The 18,284-nt window shown below is 39.9% G+C and overlaps 1 protein-coding gene across 1 annotated transcript in view; it reads left to right on the top strand.

Moving 5' to 3' along the window:
- Positions 1 to 18,284, top strand: part of BUB1 (BUB1 mitotic checkpoint serine/threonine kinase) — a 46,767-nt gene that overhangs the window by 6,223 nt on the left and 22,260 nt on the right. Inside the window, exons 5-15 of the mRNA XM_060754481.2 lie at positions 636 to 679; positions 2,423 to 2,505; positions 5,494 to 5,546; positions 7,329 to 7,525; positions 8,672 to 8,829; positions 10,399 to 10,807; positions 13,365 to 13,491; positions 14,679 to 14,728; positions 15,526 to 15,645; positions 16,250 to 16,345; positions 17,934 to 18,015. Coding sequence (XP_060610464.2) covers positions 636 to 679; positions 2,423 to 2,505; positions 5,494 to 5,546; positions 7,329 to 7,525; positions 8,672 to 8,829; positions 10,399 to 10,807; positions 13,365 to 13,491; positions 14,679 to 14,728; positions 15,526 to 15,645; positions 16,250 to 16,345; positions 17,934 to 18,015 — 1,419 coding nt within the window. The remainder of the gene's footprint in view (positions 1 to 635; positions 680 to 2,422; positions 2,506 to 5,493; positions 5,547 to 7,328; positions 7,526 to 8,671; positions 8,830 to 10,398; positions 10,808 to 13,364; positions 13,492 to 14,678; positions 14,729 to 15,525; positions 15,646 to 16,249; positions 16,346 to 17,933; positions 18,016 to 18,284) is intronic.

The following is an 18,284-nucleotide window of genomic DNA, read 5'->3' as shown; positions in this document are numbered from 1 at the left end:
TGAGAGAATTTGGAAAAGGTGAAAAGAGCATAAAGAGGGAGTCATCTTAGTCTCCTAGGGGGAGATTTCCAAAATCTGAGCAGTCGGTGTTATTATGATGACTGACGGACAAGGATGGTGTAGTATTCAGTGATGCTTTTTTAAAACCTTGAAGTATTGTCTGGTAAGTGTCAAACTGGAAACATAGGAACCATATATCAGGAAAGAGCATTCTATAGGTCTAGGCCTGCATGCAGTCCTTAGCGGATATTATGCAACCGATCTCAAAAGGATCTCCCCACTTACATGGTTCTTCAAGTTTATTCAGTGCTGCTTCTGTGTCTATTTTGACCAAGTTGCGGAATTCTCTTAGTCAAAAAGTAACTTTTCCAGGCTGTGCTTTTTAACAGTGATGAGATTAATGGTTAAGGACTTGACAAGCTGTGTGCATGTTTTGTTTGACTAGGTTGGTAGTGATAACTGGATTAGATTTGGTGAGATTTGATGTGACATACTGTGGACAGCATCTATAGTTTCTTAAGTTTTGCTAGTTACTTAAGTTTGATTTCTATGGATCTTCTTGCATTTTGTTTCATACAGAAACGCGTGATTACCTTGCCTCTATTTTTACTCACTATCTGCTCTCTTCATCCTAGGCTTTTGCAGAGTCACTTGACCCAGAGCCAAATTCCAAGCCAAGGTGGGTCTAATTCTACACTGTAAATATGTTACAATGTAATACTGTGATTTTGTTTATATCAAACTATAGGTGTTCAAAATTTATTGAAATGTGAACTTTAATGAAAGTACTAAAATGAAGGATTTGGTCTGGTTTGGTTTCTTATTCAACAGCCACACAGAGTTCTCAAATACATAGGAGGAAACAGAATATCCTTCATACCTAAGTCATTTCCCACTTCGTGTTAACATCTTCTCACACACATTTGCTCACATTTCTCATCTCCCCTTTCTGTCCTTCCAAGAAAGCTAATGAACATGAGGCTCCAGTGAAGAAAAAGTCTGACCAATAAGTCTTTCGCAGATTGAAGATAGCGTATTCTAGCTTAGAGCTACCGAAGTAACCTAGAAATACAACACCAAAATGTTTCCTCTGTTGCCTAAACAGCATCTTGGCCTTTTGGAATTACAGGTTATTACTTTTTTTCAAGGAAGTACAGATTGGGCCAGGATTTTTTTCTTTTGGGAACTCCTTTAGTGTACCTTTCAGATCTATGCCATTAGATCAGTGTTTCTCAACCTAGGAGTCGGGACACTGGGGGGGGGGGTACGAGGGGGGTGTCAGAGGGGTTGCCAAAGACCATCAGAAAACGTATTTATGATGACCTTGGGTCTCTCCTCCAATCCTTCTCTTCCTCTTTGGTATTGATGAACTACAACTCTCAGAATTCAAAAACAGCCCCCCACCCCACCAGTATTCAATGTTATCCATGTAGGTGGTGTGCCAAGTTTGGTGCAGATCAGTTGTGGGCTGGGTTCAGAATGCTCTTTGATTGTAGGTGAACTATAAATCCCAGCAACTCCAACTCCCAAATGTCAAGGTCTATTTTCCCCAAACTCCACCAGTGTTCACATTTGGGCATATTGAGTACTCGTGTCAAATTTGGCCCAAATCCATCATCGTTTGAGTCCACAGAGCTCTCTGGAGGTATGTTAACTACAACTACAAAACTCAAGGTCAACACCCACCAAACTCTTCCATTATTTTCTGTTGATCATGGGAGTTCTGTGTGCCAAATTTAGTTCAGTTCCCTCATTGGAGTTCTGAATGCCCAGCAACTACAACTCCCAAATGACAAAATACCCCCCCCCCCCCCCCCCGCCAACCCTACCAGAATCAAAATTTAGGTGTTTCTGGTATCTGTGCCAAATTTGGTCCAATGAATGAAAATACATCCTGCATATCAGATATTTAAATTACAATTAATAAAAGTAGCAAAATGACAGGAAGTAGCAACAAAAATAATTTTATGGTTGGGAGTCACCACAACATGAGGAACTGTATTAAAGGGTCGTGGCATTAGGAAGTTTGAGAACCACTGTATTAGATGATTATGCTTTGGCAATATCAGTGTTCTTTTGAATACCACAATGTTTACGCTGATATTATTGTACTTTTCTTCCACATAGGAGTGGCATTATGCTCTACAGAAGCTTCTCTTCTTTTTTGTTTTCAGTCTCATAGGTTTTTTTGTCTCTGCAAGTTGTAAAAGAGCAAGATATATCACATTCTGAATCTCCTTTTTTAAAAATGGTATAGGCTTTTTGTGTTCTACACTGAAAATCTGAATATAAAAATGGAGATTATGCTTGATATAGGCTTTTTTATTTAGAATCGTGTGGAGGTGGGTTATGATGTTATCTCTGCATCAATTGCTGCTTATATCAAGACCCTATTTTATTTAATTGTTGTATCTTTCTACAGTTGGTGCCTTGCAGCCACTTAACCCTGAGGTGGCCAATCGGATGCCTTCTGAATCTGATCCAACCAGCATCTGCCAGAATAAGGTATCTGAAATAAAAAGCTACTGAATAAAATTAATTACACACATACAATGGAGGATTCAACTGAACTTTAACTCTTCTTAATCAACAGCTCAGATGTAAATAATTGTAGAGGAAAGCTTGAAAATTTTTAAAAATAATTTTCATAATCCTCTGGCTAGAAATTTAGGGATTCTGTGTTATAATCCTCCTTCCAAATAACAATATCCAAGCTCTATCAAATGCAGGCTGTCTTTCCTGCTGATGCAATTGTGATGGAAAGTTTTCTTTTAGATCAAAATGTTCTTATTTTATGTTATAACATCATTAAAATGTAATATTTCACGAGGTTGTTGTATTTTACCATAGGAATATGTTTAGTCTTACTCAGAGCATTACTAGAAGGATCATAGATTTAAACGAAATGTTGTGTCTTTAAAAGGATTAAATTGTTTGAACGTTAACCTTATTTTTCCCTGCCACTTTGAGAGAAATGTGGGGAATAAATCATAAGTTTAATTCAGCAAATTGTCTCCCTGCAAACAGAAGTAGTAGCTAAACAAATTACAGCCTTCTGCCTCTGGTTCCTTTAATGCAGTGTTTCTCAACCTGGGGGCCGGGACCTTGGGGGGGGGGGGTTGCAAGGGGGGTGTCAGAGGGGTCGCCAAAGACCATCAGAAAACACAGTATTTTCTGTTGGTCATGGGGGTTCTGTGTAGGAAGTTTGGCCCAATTCTATCGTTGGTGGGGTTCAGAATGCTCTTTGATTGTAGGTGAACTATAAATCCCAGCAACTACAGCTCCTAAATGTCAAGGATTATTTTGCTTAAACTCCACCAGTGTTCACATTTGGGCATATTGAGTATTTGTGTCAAGTTTGGTCCAGATCCATCATTGTTTGAGTCCAGAGTGCTCTCTGAATGTAGGTGAACAACAGTTCTCAAACTCAAGGTCAATACTCACCAAAACCTTCCAGTATTTTCTGTTGGTCTTGGGAATTTTGTGTGCCAAGTTTGGTTCAATTCCATTGTTGGTGGAGTTCCGAATGCTCGCTGATTATAGCTTAACCATAAATACTAGCAACTGCGACTCCCAAATGACAAAATTAATACCCCCTCCAACCCCACTAGTATTCAAATTTGGGTATATCGGGTATTTGTGCCCAGTTTGGTCCTGTGAATACCAATACATCCTGCATATCAGACATTTACATGATGATTCACAACAGTAGCAAAATTACAGTTGTGAAGTAGCAACGAAAATAATGTTATGGTTGGTGGTCACCACAATATGAGGAACTGTATTAAGGGGTTGCGGCATTAGGTTGGGAACCACTGCTTTTGTGTGTTGTCTTGAATGTAGAAGCAGCTGGAACAAACCAGAGAAGTAACCCATGACTTGAGTGAGGGGAAGCACAGTGCCAGCTTCTGCTGGATTTGCTTTCACTAAACCAGGATGGGCAATTGCATTGCAACATCTATCATTTATAGTGAGCATATCCAGTAGTGATTTTTTTTGGTCATGTCAGGAGCAACTTTGAGAAACTGCAAGTCACTTCTGGTTTGAGAGAATTGGCCGTCTGAAAGGACATTGCCCAGGGGACGCCCGGATGTTTTGATGTGTTACCATCCTTGTGGGAGGCTTCTCTCATGTCCCCGCATGAGGAGCTGGAGCTGATAGAGGGAGCTCCTCCGCGCTCTCCCCGGATTCGAACCTGCAACCTGTCGGTGTTCAGTCCTGCCGGCGCAGGGGTTTAACCCACTGTGCCACCCATGGTTATTATTATTATTTTACAGTATTTATATTCTGCCCTTCTCACCCTGCAGGGGACTCAGGGCAGATTACAATGTACACATGTATTTATTTATTTATTTAAAAGTTTTATATACCGACCTTCTCAACTCTCTTGAGGGACTCAGACCGGTTTCCAACTGTAAAATACATACAATCAGTAAACATCATACTTCACATTGCAATAAAACATTAAAAACAGTGAAACAGCAAAACAGCAATTACATTCAATAAATACAATGGTCAGTCGTCCCACTAAATTTGATGTTCATCATCCTCCATCCAATCTCCGGGTGTTGGCTCAATCATCGAATGCCTGTCTCCATAGCCACATCTTCACCTGCTTCCTGAATGTCAGGATAGAAGGGGCGGTTCTGATCTCCTGTGGGAGAGAGTTCCAGAGTCGAGGGGCCACCACCGAGAAGGCCCTGTCCCTCGTACCCACCAGACGCGCCTGAGAAGCCGGTGGGACCGAGAGCAGGGCCTCTCCAGATGATCTTAATAATTTTGATGGTTCATAGGGGAGAATATGTTCAGAGAGGTAAACAGGGCCGGAGTCGTTTAGGGCCTTATAGGTTAACACCAGCACTTTGAATTGTGCTCGGAAGCTAATTGGCAGCATATGGCAAACATTCAATGCCAAAGACACACAACAGACACAGTCAGAGGCTATTTAACTTTTTCTGGCCACCAGGGGAGCTGTCGCTTTCATCGTCCATCTGCGACACTGATGAAGCACTTCCGCATTCCTCGCATGCTTTTGCTGGAGTCTTTTTTTTTATGGCCCCCTTAAATTTTGTTAAATTAGCCTCCCCACACATAAGTGGTACCTAATTTTCCTACTTGACAGATGCAACTATCTTTCGGGTTGCAAAGGTCGACAACAAGCTACACAATTGGTTGGAAGCTCACTCCGACCCGGGCTGGCTTCAAACTCGTGACCTTGTAGTCGGAAGTGATCTTAATGCAGCTGACACTCAGACAGTTGCGCCACAGTCCCAGTGGTTCATGGGAAGTGGAATCCAACTGTAATTGCTCATTCCCATGCTAGACAAGTTATTAACAGAATGTCTGTGGTTTGTTGAGCTGCTCCCTGCATCAGCAGGAACTATCGTCCAGTCTTCTCTTAATATCTTTGGTCTCTCTTTACTTTTGGGAAGTTGTTAGTACCAGGCAGCCGTAGAAGAATCCTCACTCTGAATTTTCTCTCTTATATTCTAGAAACCATCTGAATCAGAACCAGAGCCCATCATTTGCATGGGACAGGAAAACAGGTACGTAGTTGTTTTTAAAGGGATATTATGCTTAATCATGTGAAGTAGAAGGAGGATTTGAGCTTGGCTGTTCATGTCTCTGGCTTTTTGAGGTGAATAGAATTTAGAAGCTTCATGATTTGTGGCAACTTGTTGTCTTGGGATCCTTCGCTTGGGAAGCTATAATGTCTACAGAAGTTTACCTTATGGATCATGCCCACTCCAGACAAAGTTATCTATGGCAAACCTTTTCAGCCATTGGTGTCCATGGTATGACTGTTAGGATGTAAGCTCATCAGGAGCATCATAGTCAAAAAAATCTGAGCAAGGAGAAGCCGTGGAAAAAACAGAATTGCAGCGCTGCTAAAGTGAAGTGGAAATGACGCATCTGAACTTTTTTCAGAAACTATTGCTGTGTACAGTTAACAAAACCCTCTTCTGGAGTCCTCATTATTATCTACTATGTTATTCCACCCAATTCTCTGGTGCAGATTTTTGGATGTAAATCATGCGTTGATCATGTCTTTACCAATCCACACACTCTTACTAGAGAAAAGATATGCCACACAAATGATCAGTAAATAATAAGGTGTTTACTCTTTGTTATGCAGAGTAACATATATACAGTCATGTGAACAATTGCATTGACTCAGACAATGTCCTTTGAGAGAGATTCAAATGGCCTTTGGGTTTCCATGTGAACGATCTTCTTCCAGCAGAAAATACAGATTTGGCAAGCTCCTGCACAGAAAACTTAAACATGTAACTGTTGCCAAAACTCCCAGGCTCAGCTAGCCTCTCGGGAGTGAACCAACCAATCAGCTTAGTGCTTTGCATTTTTCAGTTAACACACTCACCAACTGATTTTTACATGCTCCAACAAAAGGCACTCTATTGGGACAGGGAACTGATAAAAAATACCTTTTCCAGCTTGCTGTGCTAGTTCAAAATCCTTCTGTGGTGGAATCATATTGGATTTGAAATAAGAGATTGGTCCAGAACCTGCCTACAGACCATTACTGTTTTTCAAATAGACTCTTTTGCACATATAAGCTAATAGAAATTTTGGCAAGCTTTCCACTTCAGATGCTAATGTATAGTTTCATGTTGGAATACAATTGAAATAAAAATTTAAATTAAAAATTAAATTTAATTATATGTTAATACATATTACTGTATATACTAGAGTATAAGCCTAGTTTTTCAGTCCTTTTTTTAGGCTGAAAAAGTTTCCCCCGGCTTATACTCGAGTCAAGGTTATTTATTATTTTACTTTGTTGTTATTATTATTACATTTATTATGTTATTATTGTTGTTATTATTACATGTATTGTTTTACTCTATTATTGTTACTGTTACATTTATTATTTTACTCGGAGCCCCCGGTGGCGCAGTGGGTTAAACTGTATGTTGTTTTAAGGCACTGAATAGTTGCCTATACGTAAGCTGCTTCGAGTCTCCTTCAGGGTTGAGAAAGGCGGGGTCTAAATAGGGTAAACAAATAATTAATTCAGCTTGTGGCATTCTGTGTATTGCTCAGTTACAGCATTCGTTCTTCTAGGTGAGGCCAATAAAAGCTGCAGTCCAAAAGAGAGAGCTATCGTTTGCTTTTTCTATGATATTACTTATTCTCTATGAGTCCATAGTGCTTTAACACAGGTTTTGGTATCTAGTATCCAAAATTATTGGGACCAGAACAGTTTGGTATTTTTCATATTTGGAATGCAAGTAATGTAGTATGTATTGTTTATTTGCGAGAGAACAACTGAAACTAGAAATAAACGGCCATATTTTTCTATGCAGTTACCAACCTAAATATGTAACCACAATTTCGAAATCAGAAGTGGTACCAACACCTTCATCCAGCGCCCCCCTTGAACAGAAGCCCATGTATGCCAAGGACCTTCTGTATTGCGAAGGCTCTGAACTGTGCTTTGAAGAAGTGAGAGCCAAAGCGCATTTTAGAAGGGAAGAGCGCTTGAAAAGGCAGAAGGAATGGGGTAAGTACAAACTGCCCATGTCATGTTGCCTTTTTACAAACCTCTGGTCCCACGTGGGATTTTCTGACCAGTCCATGTGAAAATAAAATATTGTGCAGCTGGTTAGATGCACCAAAATGAACAAAGAATTGGAATAATTCATTTGGGATAGCTTAGGGGAAAAAAACTATGTTAGAAAAAGGTAGTACTTTGGGATAGCTTGGATTAAAAAAAGGCAAATCCAGAAAGAGGTGAACAGTGAAACAGAAAGATAGATGTGAAATTATTATTAATATGGAGAAAATGAGTAAGTAATTTTCCTCCCCTTCTTTCATATGAAAATTGGATTATTTATTTATTTACAGTATTTATAAACTGCTTTTCTCACCCCTAGGGGGACTCTGAATGGCTTGATAAAGGCATAACATTCAAATTAAAAATTCAAATTAATAATGATTTGCTACTATGGGGAGTGTTGGATCATCTGAGTATAAAAACTAATTGCCAGGAGTTATTTAAAGTAACAATAAGAGCAGCCCATGCAGTGATTGCTAGAGGATGGAAAGACAAATCGAAATGGACGTTAAGTAATTGGAAGGATTATATGTATGACCAAGTGCTGTTAGATATTATGGGAATTATGACTAAGCAGGCACCAAGAATGGACAAAGAAAAGGTCATTACAAATAGATGGAAGGTCTATTTCAACTGGGTGAAAAATGGAGGAGCCAATGATCACATCAAAGAAAAAATACAAAGACTCTACCAGTGGCTGGATCTGCAAGATTAGTAGAAATATACTGTGGTTGAGGAGGGAGGGAGGGTGTAATTACACCAGTGTAAATTAGCATAACGTCTTTAATATTTATTGAATTACTCAGGATTTATACATATAACACTTGGAATTTGGCTTCTTGATTTGTGTTTATAACATAATAAAATATGTTTAACACAGTAAAAAAAAGATAAAAGTATAAAATTATTAAAAATATAAGATTGTGCACATTCAAATCCCCAGGGAGTGGGGTGAGCTCCCACTGTTAGCCAATGTAGAAATTCGAAAACATGCAAATGTGAGTAGATCAATAGGTACCACCCCATTCTGTCAAAAGTAGTCATAGAAATATAAAAATGCTGATATACACAATTTTCATTTGATGTGTTCAGAGGATGAAGAGAAAGAGTTTTTGAAAAAGAAAGAAAAGGAACTCCTTGAGCTGCAAGAGTTACAGCTGAAATTGAATCAGCTCTCCCAGCAAAAATCTTCATCCCAGCAAACAGCGCCAGTGCCATCTGTTCACCAGTCTTTTCTAAGCACTACAGTGGTATGTTTGTAGTATTATACAGTATAAAATTATAATATTATAGTATTAGTCATCTAATGTTTACATATGATGTTTGTTTGGCCATGGAATAATGTCAATTATGTAAGCCGCCCTGAGTCCCCTTCAGGGTGAGAAGGGCGGGATATAAATGTCATAAATAAATAAGTACACATATATCAGATTTTTTTGTGTGTGTCAGGGGTGACATGAGAAACTGCAAGTTGTTTCTGGTGTAAGAGAATTGGCCATCTGCAAGGACGTTGCCCAGGGGACGCCCGGATGTTTTACCATCTTTGTGGGAGGCTTCTCTCATGTCCCCGCATGGAGAGCTGGAGCTGGCAGAGGGAGCTCACCCACACTCTCCCTGAAATCGAACCTCCGATCTGTTAGTTTTCAGTCCTGCCAGCACAAAGGTTTAACCCGTTGTGCCACCGGGGGCTCCTTGGATATGATATTGAGATTCTTCCAGATCTTTTGGTCTTCCTCGGTTTCGAGTCTCCATGTGCACTAGACTATAACTTCCACCATCCCCTATGAAGGAGTATTATGCTTATAGTTTGATGCATGTGAAAGATGTCAGGTTGAGAGACACTTTCAGTAGCTGACATGTAACTTGACTTGAAAAACAAACTTTGGTTGAAGACCACCCTTCTGTCCCACTGAGTAAAGGAGTGCCCATAGTAAAGCCCACACAGTGGTTTAGTGGTAACATAAACATAATAATATAATATATTGTATGAAAATATATATTGTAAGCTGCTCTGAGTCCCCTTCGGAGTGAGAAGGGCGGCATCTAAATGCCGCAAATAAATAAATAATAAAGACACTGACATGTGATGTTGAGGATGCTTTGAATGTGATTTTCCTGCTTCTTGATGGGGTTGGACTGGATGACCCATGAGGTCTCTTCCATTCTATGAGTCGGGGGGGGGGGGGTGGTGGTCCAGATTGGGTGTAAAGTGTGGGTTTAATCAACAGTTACTGAGGATGAGCTTACAGCCAGTATGTTTACTTGAGAAGTAATGGAAACAAATTCCCAGAAAACTGAAATCTGGAGTGGATCAGCTGATAGTCTCCTCATACTCCCTGCTCTCAATCAACAATATATCCATCATGAACTCCACTATATTCTATGTTCCTTTCAGTTTCCATTCACCTTAATATTACCTTAACTTTTAATTCCCATTTACCTTAACATCATGTACGCCAGCAGTCTCCCTCTCACTCCCTACTAAACCTCAAGCTCCAATCATGGCTCATCACAGCCTCTCCTCTAAAGTTACTAATTGTATGTAAATGTGCAAAGAAATTTCCAATATAGCCCTTGAGAGCTAGAATAGCAGAGAGGGGAGTAAATCAGTGAAACACGTGGAAGGTCTGCTTGAACTTTTAAGATCTCCATGAATGGTTTTGTGGATGTAATTGGGATTATGATGTGGTTTTTAGATTCAAGCTTTGCATGTGTTTATAATGAAATCTGTAACAAAATAGGTGACTTCTCTAGGCCAGAGGTGTTTTAATAAATCAGTGCAAAATTGTGCTTCTCAAACTGTGTTTTTCTCTTCCAAGAATAAGGATGGCCCGTCCTCACAAATCAGTGCACGTCAATATTGTCCAGACTGGGCAGCACCTTCCTCAGGAAGATATCCAGAGAATCCTTTGAATTTTGGGAAGGAGCACCAACGTATAGCAGGAGATGCATCCATTTTGCGGCCAAGTGAAAATAGCCATCGACAATCAGTCTTCCATAACATAACAGAAGAAGGTGCTTCAGCTCTGAACCCTGCTGAAAACTGCCAACAGCGATCAGGTTTCGGTGGGATGTTGGAAGGAGCTTTTACTGGTCTCCAGCTGAATGCAGAAAAACTCCCACAAAAGTCGTTTTTTGATGAGGCGTCGGCAGGATATCATTCAGTTCTGCATCCTCACAAAGATCTTCTGCACCAATCCATACTGGCTGCAACATCGACCTCACAAGGTGAAAGGGCTGCAGTTGTCATGAATAACTTTTCAATAACTTTAAAGCATAGATTATTTTGAGTTGTTGTAGGTTTTTTATGGCCATGTTCTAGAAGCATTCTCTCCTGAGGTTTCGCCTGCATCTATGGCAGGCATCCTCAGAGGTTGTGAGGTCTGTTGGAAACTAGGAAAATTGGGTTTATATATCTGTGGGAAGTCCAGAGTGGGAGAAATAACTCTTGTCTGTTGGAGGCAAGTGTGAATGTTGCAATTGGCCACCTTGATTAGCATTTGATGGCCTGACAGTTTTTAGGTGTGACTTGTTACTGCCCGGGGGAATCCTTTGTTGAAAGGTGATTAGCTGTCCCTGACTATTTCTTGCCTGAGGTTCCCCTGTGTTTGAGTGTTGTTCTTTATTTACTGTTATATTTTTAGGGTTTTTTTTAATACTGGTAGCCAGATTTTGTTCATTTTTATGTTTTCTTCCTTTCTGTTGAAATTGTTCACATGCTTGTGGATTTCAGTGGCTTCTCTGTGTAGCCTGACATGGTAGCTGTTAGAGTGGGACAGCATTTCTGTGTTTTCAAATAATATTCTGTGTCCAGATTGGTAGATCAGGTGCTCTGCTATCGCTGACTTCTCTGATTGAAGTAGTCTGCAGTGCCTTTCATGTTCCTTCATTTGTGTTTGGGCATTGCTGCGTTTGGTGGTCCCTATCTAGACTTGTCCACAGTTGCATGGTATACGGTAGACTCCTGCAGAGGTGATTCCGGCCATGAAAGCCTTCGACAATACATAGGTTCTTTTTATTGCAATTTCCAGGGTGAAAGGGTATATCAGAACTTTTACACTTTTACACATTTGATATACAGATTCTATGTCACTACATTGGATTTACAAACAACTTACGGTTATATTGGCTAACAAAGAAAGAAAGAAAGAAAGAAAGAAAGGGGTTTACATTTTTACTCAGGCTTCGCACATGTGCGCATGCATCCATCATGCATACAAATATTACCATATCCTTTTCTCCCTCCTTGGAGAAGAACACCTGTTTAGGCCAGGCCCTGCTTCCCTGCAACCTGCCAACGCATAGTATGAAAACTTTCATAACTCCAAAATGCCAAGGATCAGATCCCTGTTTTCCATACAGCAGAACCTGACTCCCTGCAAAAATATCATGACTCCAAAACACACTTTTTCTTCTTGAGGCCCAAAGTGTACAGAATCCTGCTTTCCCATAGCAGTTATGACACTTTCCATATGTACAATATCTCTCTCCTTCCCAATGGAGCAGAGCGTAGCAGGTGAACAGCGTCTCTGTCTGTCACAATTTGAGAATTGTTAGATTGAGTCTTTTATAGGAATTTTCTGCTGATGTAGTTCTAAAGTTGTAAATTAATGATAGATGTCTGGACTGATGTTGATTCTTCTTGATTTGTGTTATTTATTTATTTACTTACTGTATTTCTATACCGCCCTTCTCAGCCCGAGGGTGACTCAGGGCGGTTTACAAAACCGGCACAATTCGATGCCACAATAATATAAACAGTTTGCTGTTGTTCATTCGTTCTGTCGTCTCCAACTCTTCGTGACCTCATGGACCAGCCCACACCAGAGCTCCCTGTCGGCCGTCACCACCCCCAGCTCCTTCAAGGTCAGTCCAGTCACTTCAAGGATGCCATCCATCCATCTTGCCCTTGGTCGGCCCCTCTTCCTTTTACCTTCCACTTTCCCCAGCATAATTGTCTTCTCTAGGCTTTGCTGTCTCCTCATGTTGTAAACATGATATAAACAGTTAAAAGCATATAAACATCCTTAAAATTCCATAAACAATAAAATCAATAAAACATAAATCCTCTGTATCTAATTTCCAGAATCTTTATCCGATTGCAATTGTCCAGCCGTTCCGAGGTCAAGTAATTATTTACTACATTGCATTTGAGAAAGCCTGCTCACAAAGCCAGGTTTTGGCTTTTTTTGGAATGTTAGGAGAGTGGGAGCCGATCTAATATCTCTGGGGAGGGTGTTCCATAGTCGAGGGGCCACCACTGAAAAGGCCCTATCTCTTGTCCCCTCCAACCGAACCTGTGAAGAAGGCAGGACAGAGAGCAGGGCCTCTCCAGAAGATCTTAAATTCCTGGATGGTTCATAAAGAGAGATACTTTCGGACAGATAAGCAGGCCCAGAACCGTTTAGGGCTTTATAGGCTAAAGTCAGCCCTTTGAATTGTGCTCAGTAGCAGACTGGCAGCCAGTGGAGCTGGCGCAACAAAGGAGTTGTGTGCTCCCTGAGCGCCGCGTTATCTGTGTTATCCTTGTGTTGACTTCCTTCTTAACATTGTAAACATATTCTCTGATCACTGTCACAGTTCTTATCACAGTTTACTTTTTGGTTCTCATTAGCAACTTTTAATTACAGTCCAGCAAGCAGGTAGTAAATGATTTAGTCATTGCTGTCCTTGGTCTTTTAGAATGGTGTCTCCAAAATTATTAGCTGTGATTCATTTATCTTCCATACAATTCCATTCATGCTCACACATATCAAATCTACATTTTATATTTCTTGTGACACAGCCAAAGTTCAGCTTGGTCTTGAAGATTGTGAGAACAGTTTCCATAGACTCCAAGTCAGCTGTGACAGTTCGGTTCAGCCACCACAGAAATGTGCTGTCGTCTCCCACAGTTTTCACAACAGCGAAGAGTAAGTTAAAAAACTAGATGTCTGTGTGACTGTATGTTTCAATATTTTGTCTTAATTTTACCCAAGCATCCCAAGAATGAATCTCCCCAGATTGTTTCCTGCACCCTTTCCTATTGAAAACAGATGTGAACACAATGGCCCATTTGTTAATTACCCTGTATGGGACTGTTCAGAAGCTAGAGCAGGCCTGAGCTACAGCTAGTGCTGTAAGCCATTTAGAGTTCTGGTTTTGGCAAAAAGATGGCATAGTGAAAGAAAATGAAAGTAATGGTAATAATAGTGATGCAAAATAAAGCAGTCAGTCTATTGTCAAGTGTGCGTTTGAGAAATTATGTAACACTGACATTACAAGAACTGCCCTAGGTTCCGGATGGCTTCTGAATTGAATTCACTGAACAGGTTTTGACCTAGGAAGGCCTAAATGGTTTGGATCTGGGATATCAGAAATACAGTCAGCTCTTCACATTGAGAGGAGTTAGACATGGGCAAACTTTGTAACTTGGGGGCCGCATAGTGGGCCGGGGTGGGCTGGGCAGACCAGGAAGGGGGGGGTTCTCCCCAAGCCTCCTCCCTGCCTGCTCGTCACCTTCCTCTTCTCTTTCGGAGGCAGAAAGTGAAGAAAACACAGGAAACGTTTGGATCCTAAAAAGGGTCAGCCTCGGTCAGGATAAGATGGTTGGCTGGAGACAAAAAGAGTATCCATGAGACCTCGTATTGCCTACTCCTGATATAGAATCCTAGAGCTGGAAGAGACCCCCAAGAGTCATCCGGTCCAACCCCCTGCCATGCAAGAAGGCACAATCAAAACACTCCCAATAGACAGTCTCTGCAGAAAAGCCTCCAGAGAAGGAGACTCCACCATACTTCCAGGCAGCCTATGCCACTCTCCAACAGCTCCTTACTCTTAGGAAGTTCTTCCTAATGTTTTCAGTCAAGTATTTATTTGATTACTCATTCTGTTATTCATTTTGATGTTAATTTCTCTTTTATTACAAGTTTACGGTTATTATTTTACATTATTTTGAGGTGTCTGTATTTGCTTACGGGCATTGAATGTTTGCCTGTTTTGTGTGTAAATCAGAGCAGCACCTGGTGACCTCTGTTCCCAGGGGACCTTGATAAAGGAATTAGTCTGCCTTAGAATGAAACTGATACTGAATAAAATATATGCTGGCTTTTCTGTGCAGGTACTTGAACAATTCTCATCAGAAGCTGCAGCATTCCATGGAAATTAGAGGTAATTATCACCTCTACTGCTTTTGTAATAGTCTATGCGTCCTGTAAGACAGCAGGAAACCAATGAATTCATTAAAATGGCTATTGTGATATACCGTATTTGCTCAGTTATAAGCCCACCCGAATATAAGCTGAGGCACCTAATTTTACCACAAAGAAACCTGGGAAAACTTATTGACTTGAATATAAACCGAGGGTGGGAAATGCAGCAGCTACTAGTAAATTTCGAAATAAAAGTAGATACTAATAACATTACATTAATTGAGGCATCAGTAGGTTAAATGTTTTTAAATATTTACATAAAACTGTAATATAAGGTAAGACTGCCCAACTCTGATGAAACCCTTCTAACCTTCTTCAATGTAAATGTGCTTACTTATCCTTCCAATAATAATAGAGTAAAATAATAAATGTAATAATAACAGTAGAAATAGAGTAAAATAATAAATATAATAACAATAATAATAGGGTAAAATAATAAATATAACAATAACATAAAATAATGTAAATATAACAACAATAGAGTAAAATAATAAATGTAATAATAACAGTAGAAATAGAATAAAATAATAAATATAATAATAATAAATAGAGAGAAATAATAAATGTAATAATAAAGAGTGTGAAATAATAAATATTATAATAATAATAATAATAATAATAATAATAATAACAGAGTAAAATAATAAATAACCTTGACTCGATTATAAGCCGACCTAAAAAGGAGGCTGAAAAACTCGGTTTATACTTGGGTATATACAGTAAAAGTTACTTAAAGCATTCTTTTTATCTTTTAAGCTTCAGGTAGTAGAGACTCTTCTGCTTTGTTTGAAAATCGTCAGGCAACTCCAAACACATCAAACTTGACACTGTCTAAAGTACTTCCATCTCCAACTCTTCATACAAAAGAAGCTCTGGGTAGGTATAGGACTCCTTATTCAAAAAATCCTCTGTGCAGATGGAACCCCCATCAATCTGTTTTAAAGAGTTTGAAGCATGCTCTGTATTATATAAATTTGACCTGCATTTCAGATTGGGGCCTGAGAACATGGATATGCTGGGAAGTCTGGCAATTTGCATAATTAGAAGTGAGAATTTCTCCTCCAAAAAAGAATGTATGGCCTGTATTCCTTCTTGGTTGACCTTGCATTGAATTGTTTTGATGTTGTTAACCAGCGTGGCTTTCAGCACAGAAAGGCTGAATATATGTATATACAAACATTCTGGCATAATGAACCCTGTGGTAAAATGCTCATTCATGTACTCATTTTAAAGTTTAAGCCACTAGGAAGTTTTTGGATGAGAGTTTTTGGATGGTGGATGAGAGCTGATCGTGAAGGGCAAGATAAACCCTAGGACTGCTTTAGTGTAAAGTGGTGCACTATAACCTCTGGCACGGGACTAAAGCAGGGAGCAGACGTGTGTGAACTCAGCAAGCTGTATTCTTGTTTCAGCGTGTTTAGGGTTTGCTTTTTTTTTTTTTACTGCTCCTGTTAAATTTTATTTTATTTTGCCTTGCAAGGTTTCATCATGAATGTGTTCCACGCACCTTCGATAAGAGACATCACTATGCTTTCAGAAGAGGAAGAGCAATTTGAGGCCTACTGTAGAAATAAAGGTATAACAAATGCTTGATACATCACGCTGATGAATCTTCCTTTTCCAATCTACTCATTACCAGCATTCAGAAGTCAGAGAAGTTGTATTTTCAATAGTATCCTCCTTTCAGCTTGGCTAATTCCAAAATAGGAATACACTGTTGAATTTCTCATGCCAAGAGTCAGAAAGATGAATTACTATCTTACTGAATCAGTGGTGCTTATCTCCAGTTCTAAGCCAAAGAGCCGGCGTTGTCTGTAGGCACCCCCAAGGTAATGTGGCCAGCATGACTGCATGGAGCAGCACCGTTACCTTCCTGCAAAAGCAGTACCTATTGATCTACTCACATTTGCATGTTTTCAAATGGCTAGGTTTGCAGAAGCTGGGGCTAACATTGGGAGCTCAGCTCACTTCGTGAACTTGAAATGCCTTTCGGTCAGCAAGTTCAGCAGCTCAGCGGTTTAACCGACTGCACCACCAAGGCACCCTTGGGAGTGATAGAGCTGATGATAGAATTGGAGCCATAACGGTTCTGATTTTTAAGACCACACCTGTTGAGGGCACCCTTGGGAGGCCTTGGGAGCTTCAGAATGAATATATTTGTCCCTTTGTGTTACCTTGAAGACAAAGGGCAATTCCACCATGTTTTAGACTATTTGAGGTCAAAGAGAAATCTTTTGCTAATAGGAAGGAATTGACAAAAGTCAACCACCAGAGTATTCAGAGGGAGACAATATTCTTGATCCCTTGGCCCTCAGTGAGACCCCCTTCTACACTGCCATATAAAATTCAGATTATCTGCTTTGAACTGGATTCTGTGGCAGTGTAGAGTCATATAATCCAATTCAAAGCAGATCATGTGGATGTGTGTAGTGTAGTGTATATGGCAGTGTAGAAGAGGCCTGAATCTGTATTGAGTGCAGACACATCAACAGCTGCCTGATTTGTAAAGCACACCAGAGGTTTCTGTAATGAAATTAGGCGAGCGGCAGGTAAAAATTGGAGCACACTTATTTAATACATAATGAAGCTCGGATTAACATGCCAATGTTGTCATAAGTCAGTGTGCATGTGGCATATGGCCCTTTAGATCAGTGACTCCCAACCTGTGGACCATGGACCACCAGTGGTCTTCAAGAACTAAAATGTGATCCGTGGCCTCACCATTACTACAGTGTTGCAACAAGAGTCTCACAAAACCCTCTTATAGCACCGAGGCTTATTAAATATGCTTTTCTATGGGTGAGCAGATGGCAACTACTAGATGGCATATGTTTTGTATCAATAACTAGAGGTGATGTGGTCTATCAATGCAATTTTCTGAATCGGCATCCAAATAACCAAACCGAATCTAAAGTTGACCTAAAACCGATTCGTAACCCTTTTGGTACTAATCTTGGAGAGTGGTCCCTGGTCAAAAAAAGGTTGGGAACCACTGCTTCAGCCCTAATCTACTTAAGCCAATGTATGAAAAGATGATTAGATGTGTAATCCAATAGTATTGGGGAACACACGTCTGATTGATCCTAATCTTCAGTATTCTCTCCTTCCTTCTTTGGAAAAGACTAACTTATTTATATTATTTTCCTTCTAAAAATTCATTTTAGGACCATGTGAAGCCCCCAATGTCAATGTGCCTGTTGTCCCTGATCCACCTGCTTTTACTATTTTTGAAGATGAGAATGCCGGGTGAGTTGAAATAGCCTGTGTATGTGTGTGGATTAAAGTCATGGCATTGTCTCATAAAGTTCAGGGAATGAAATTTGGAGACTTGAGGAAAAGTGTAGAAATTTTGAGTAGAATAAAGAGTTACTGTCTTATGCAAGTCAGTCAAAGGAGAATTGCCTTAGCTTTAGATTTAAAACTATATTTGATTCAGGAAATATTGGTGTTTCAGATACATTGCATGTCAGTACATCTTTTTAGGGAGAATTTGTTGACTACACTTCAGTGTTGAT

The sequence above is a fragment of the Anolis sagrei genome, chromosome 1 (genome assembly GCF_037176765.1).
Source record: "Anolis sagrei isolate rAnoSag1 chromosome 1, rAnoSag1.mat, whole genome shotgun sequence".
NCBI classification, from domain to species: Eukaryota; Metazoa; Chordata; class Lepidosauria; order Squamata; family Dactyloidae; genus Anolis; species Anolis sagrei.
This window is presented reverse-complemented; position numbering and strand designations above follow the sequence as displayed.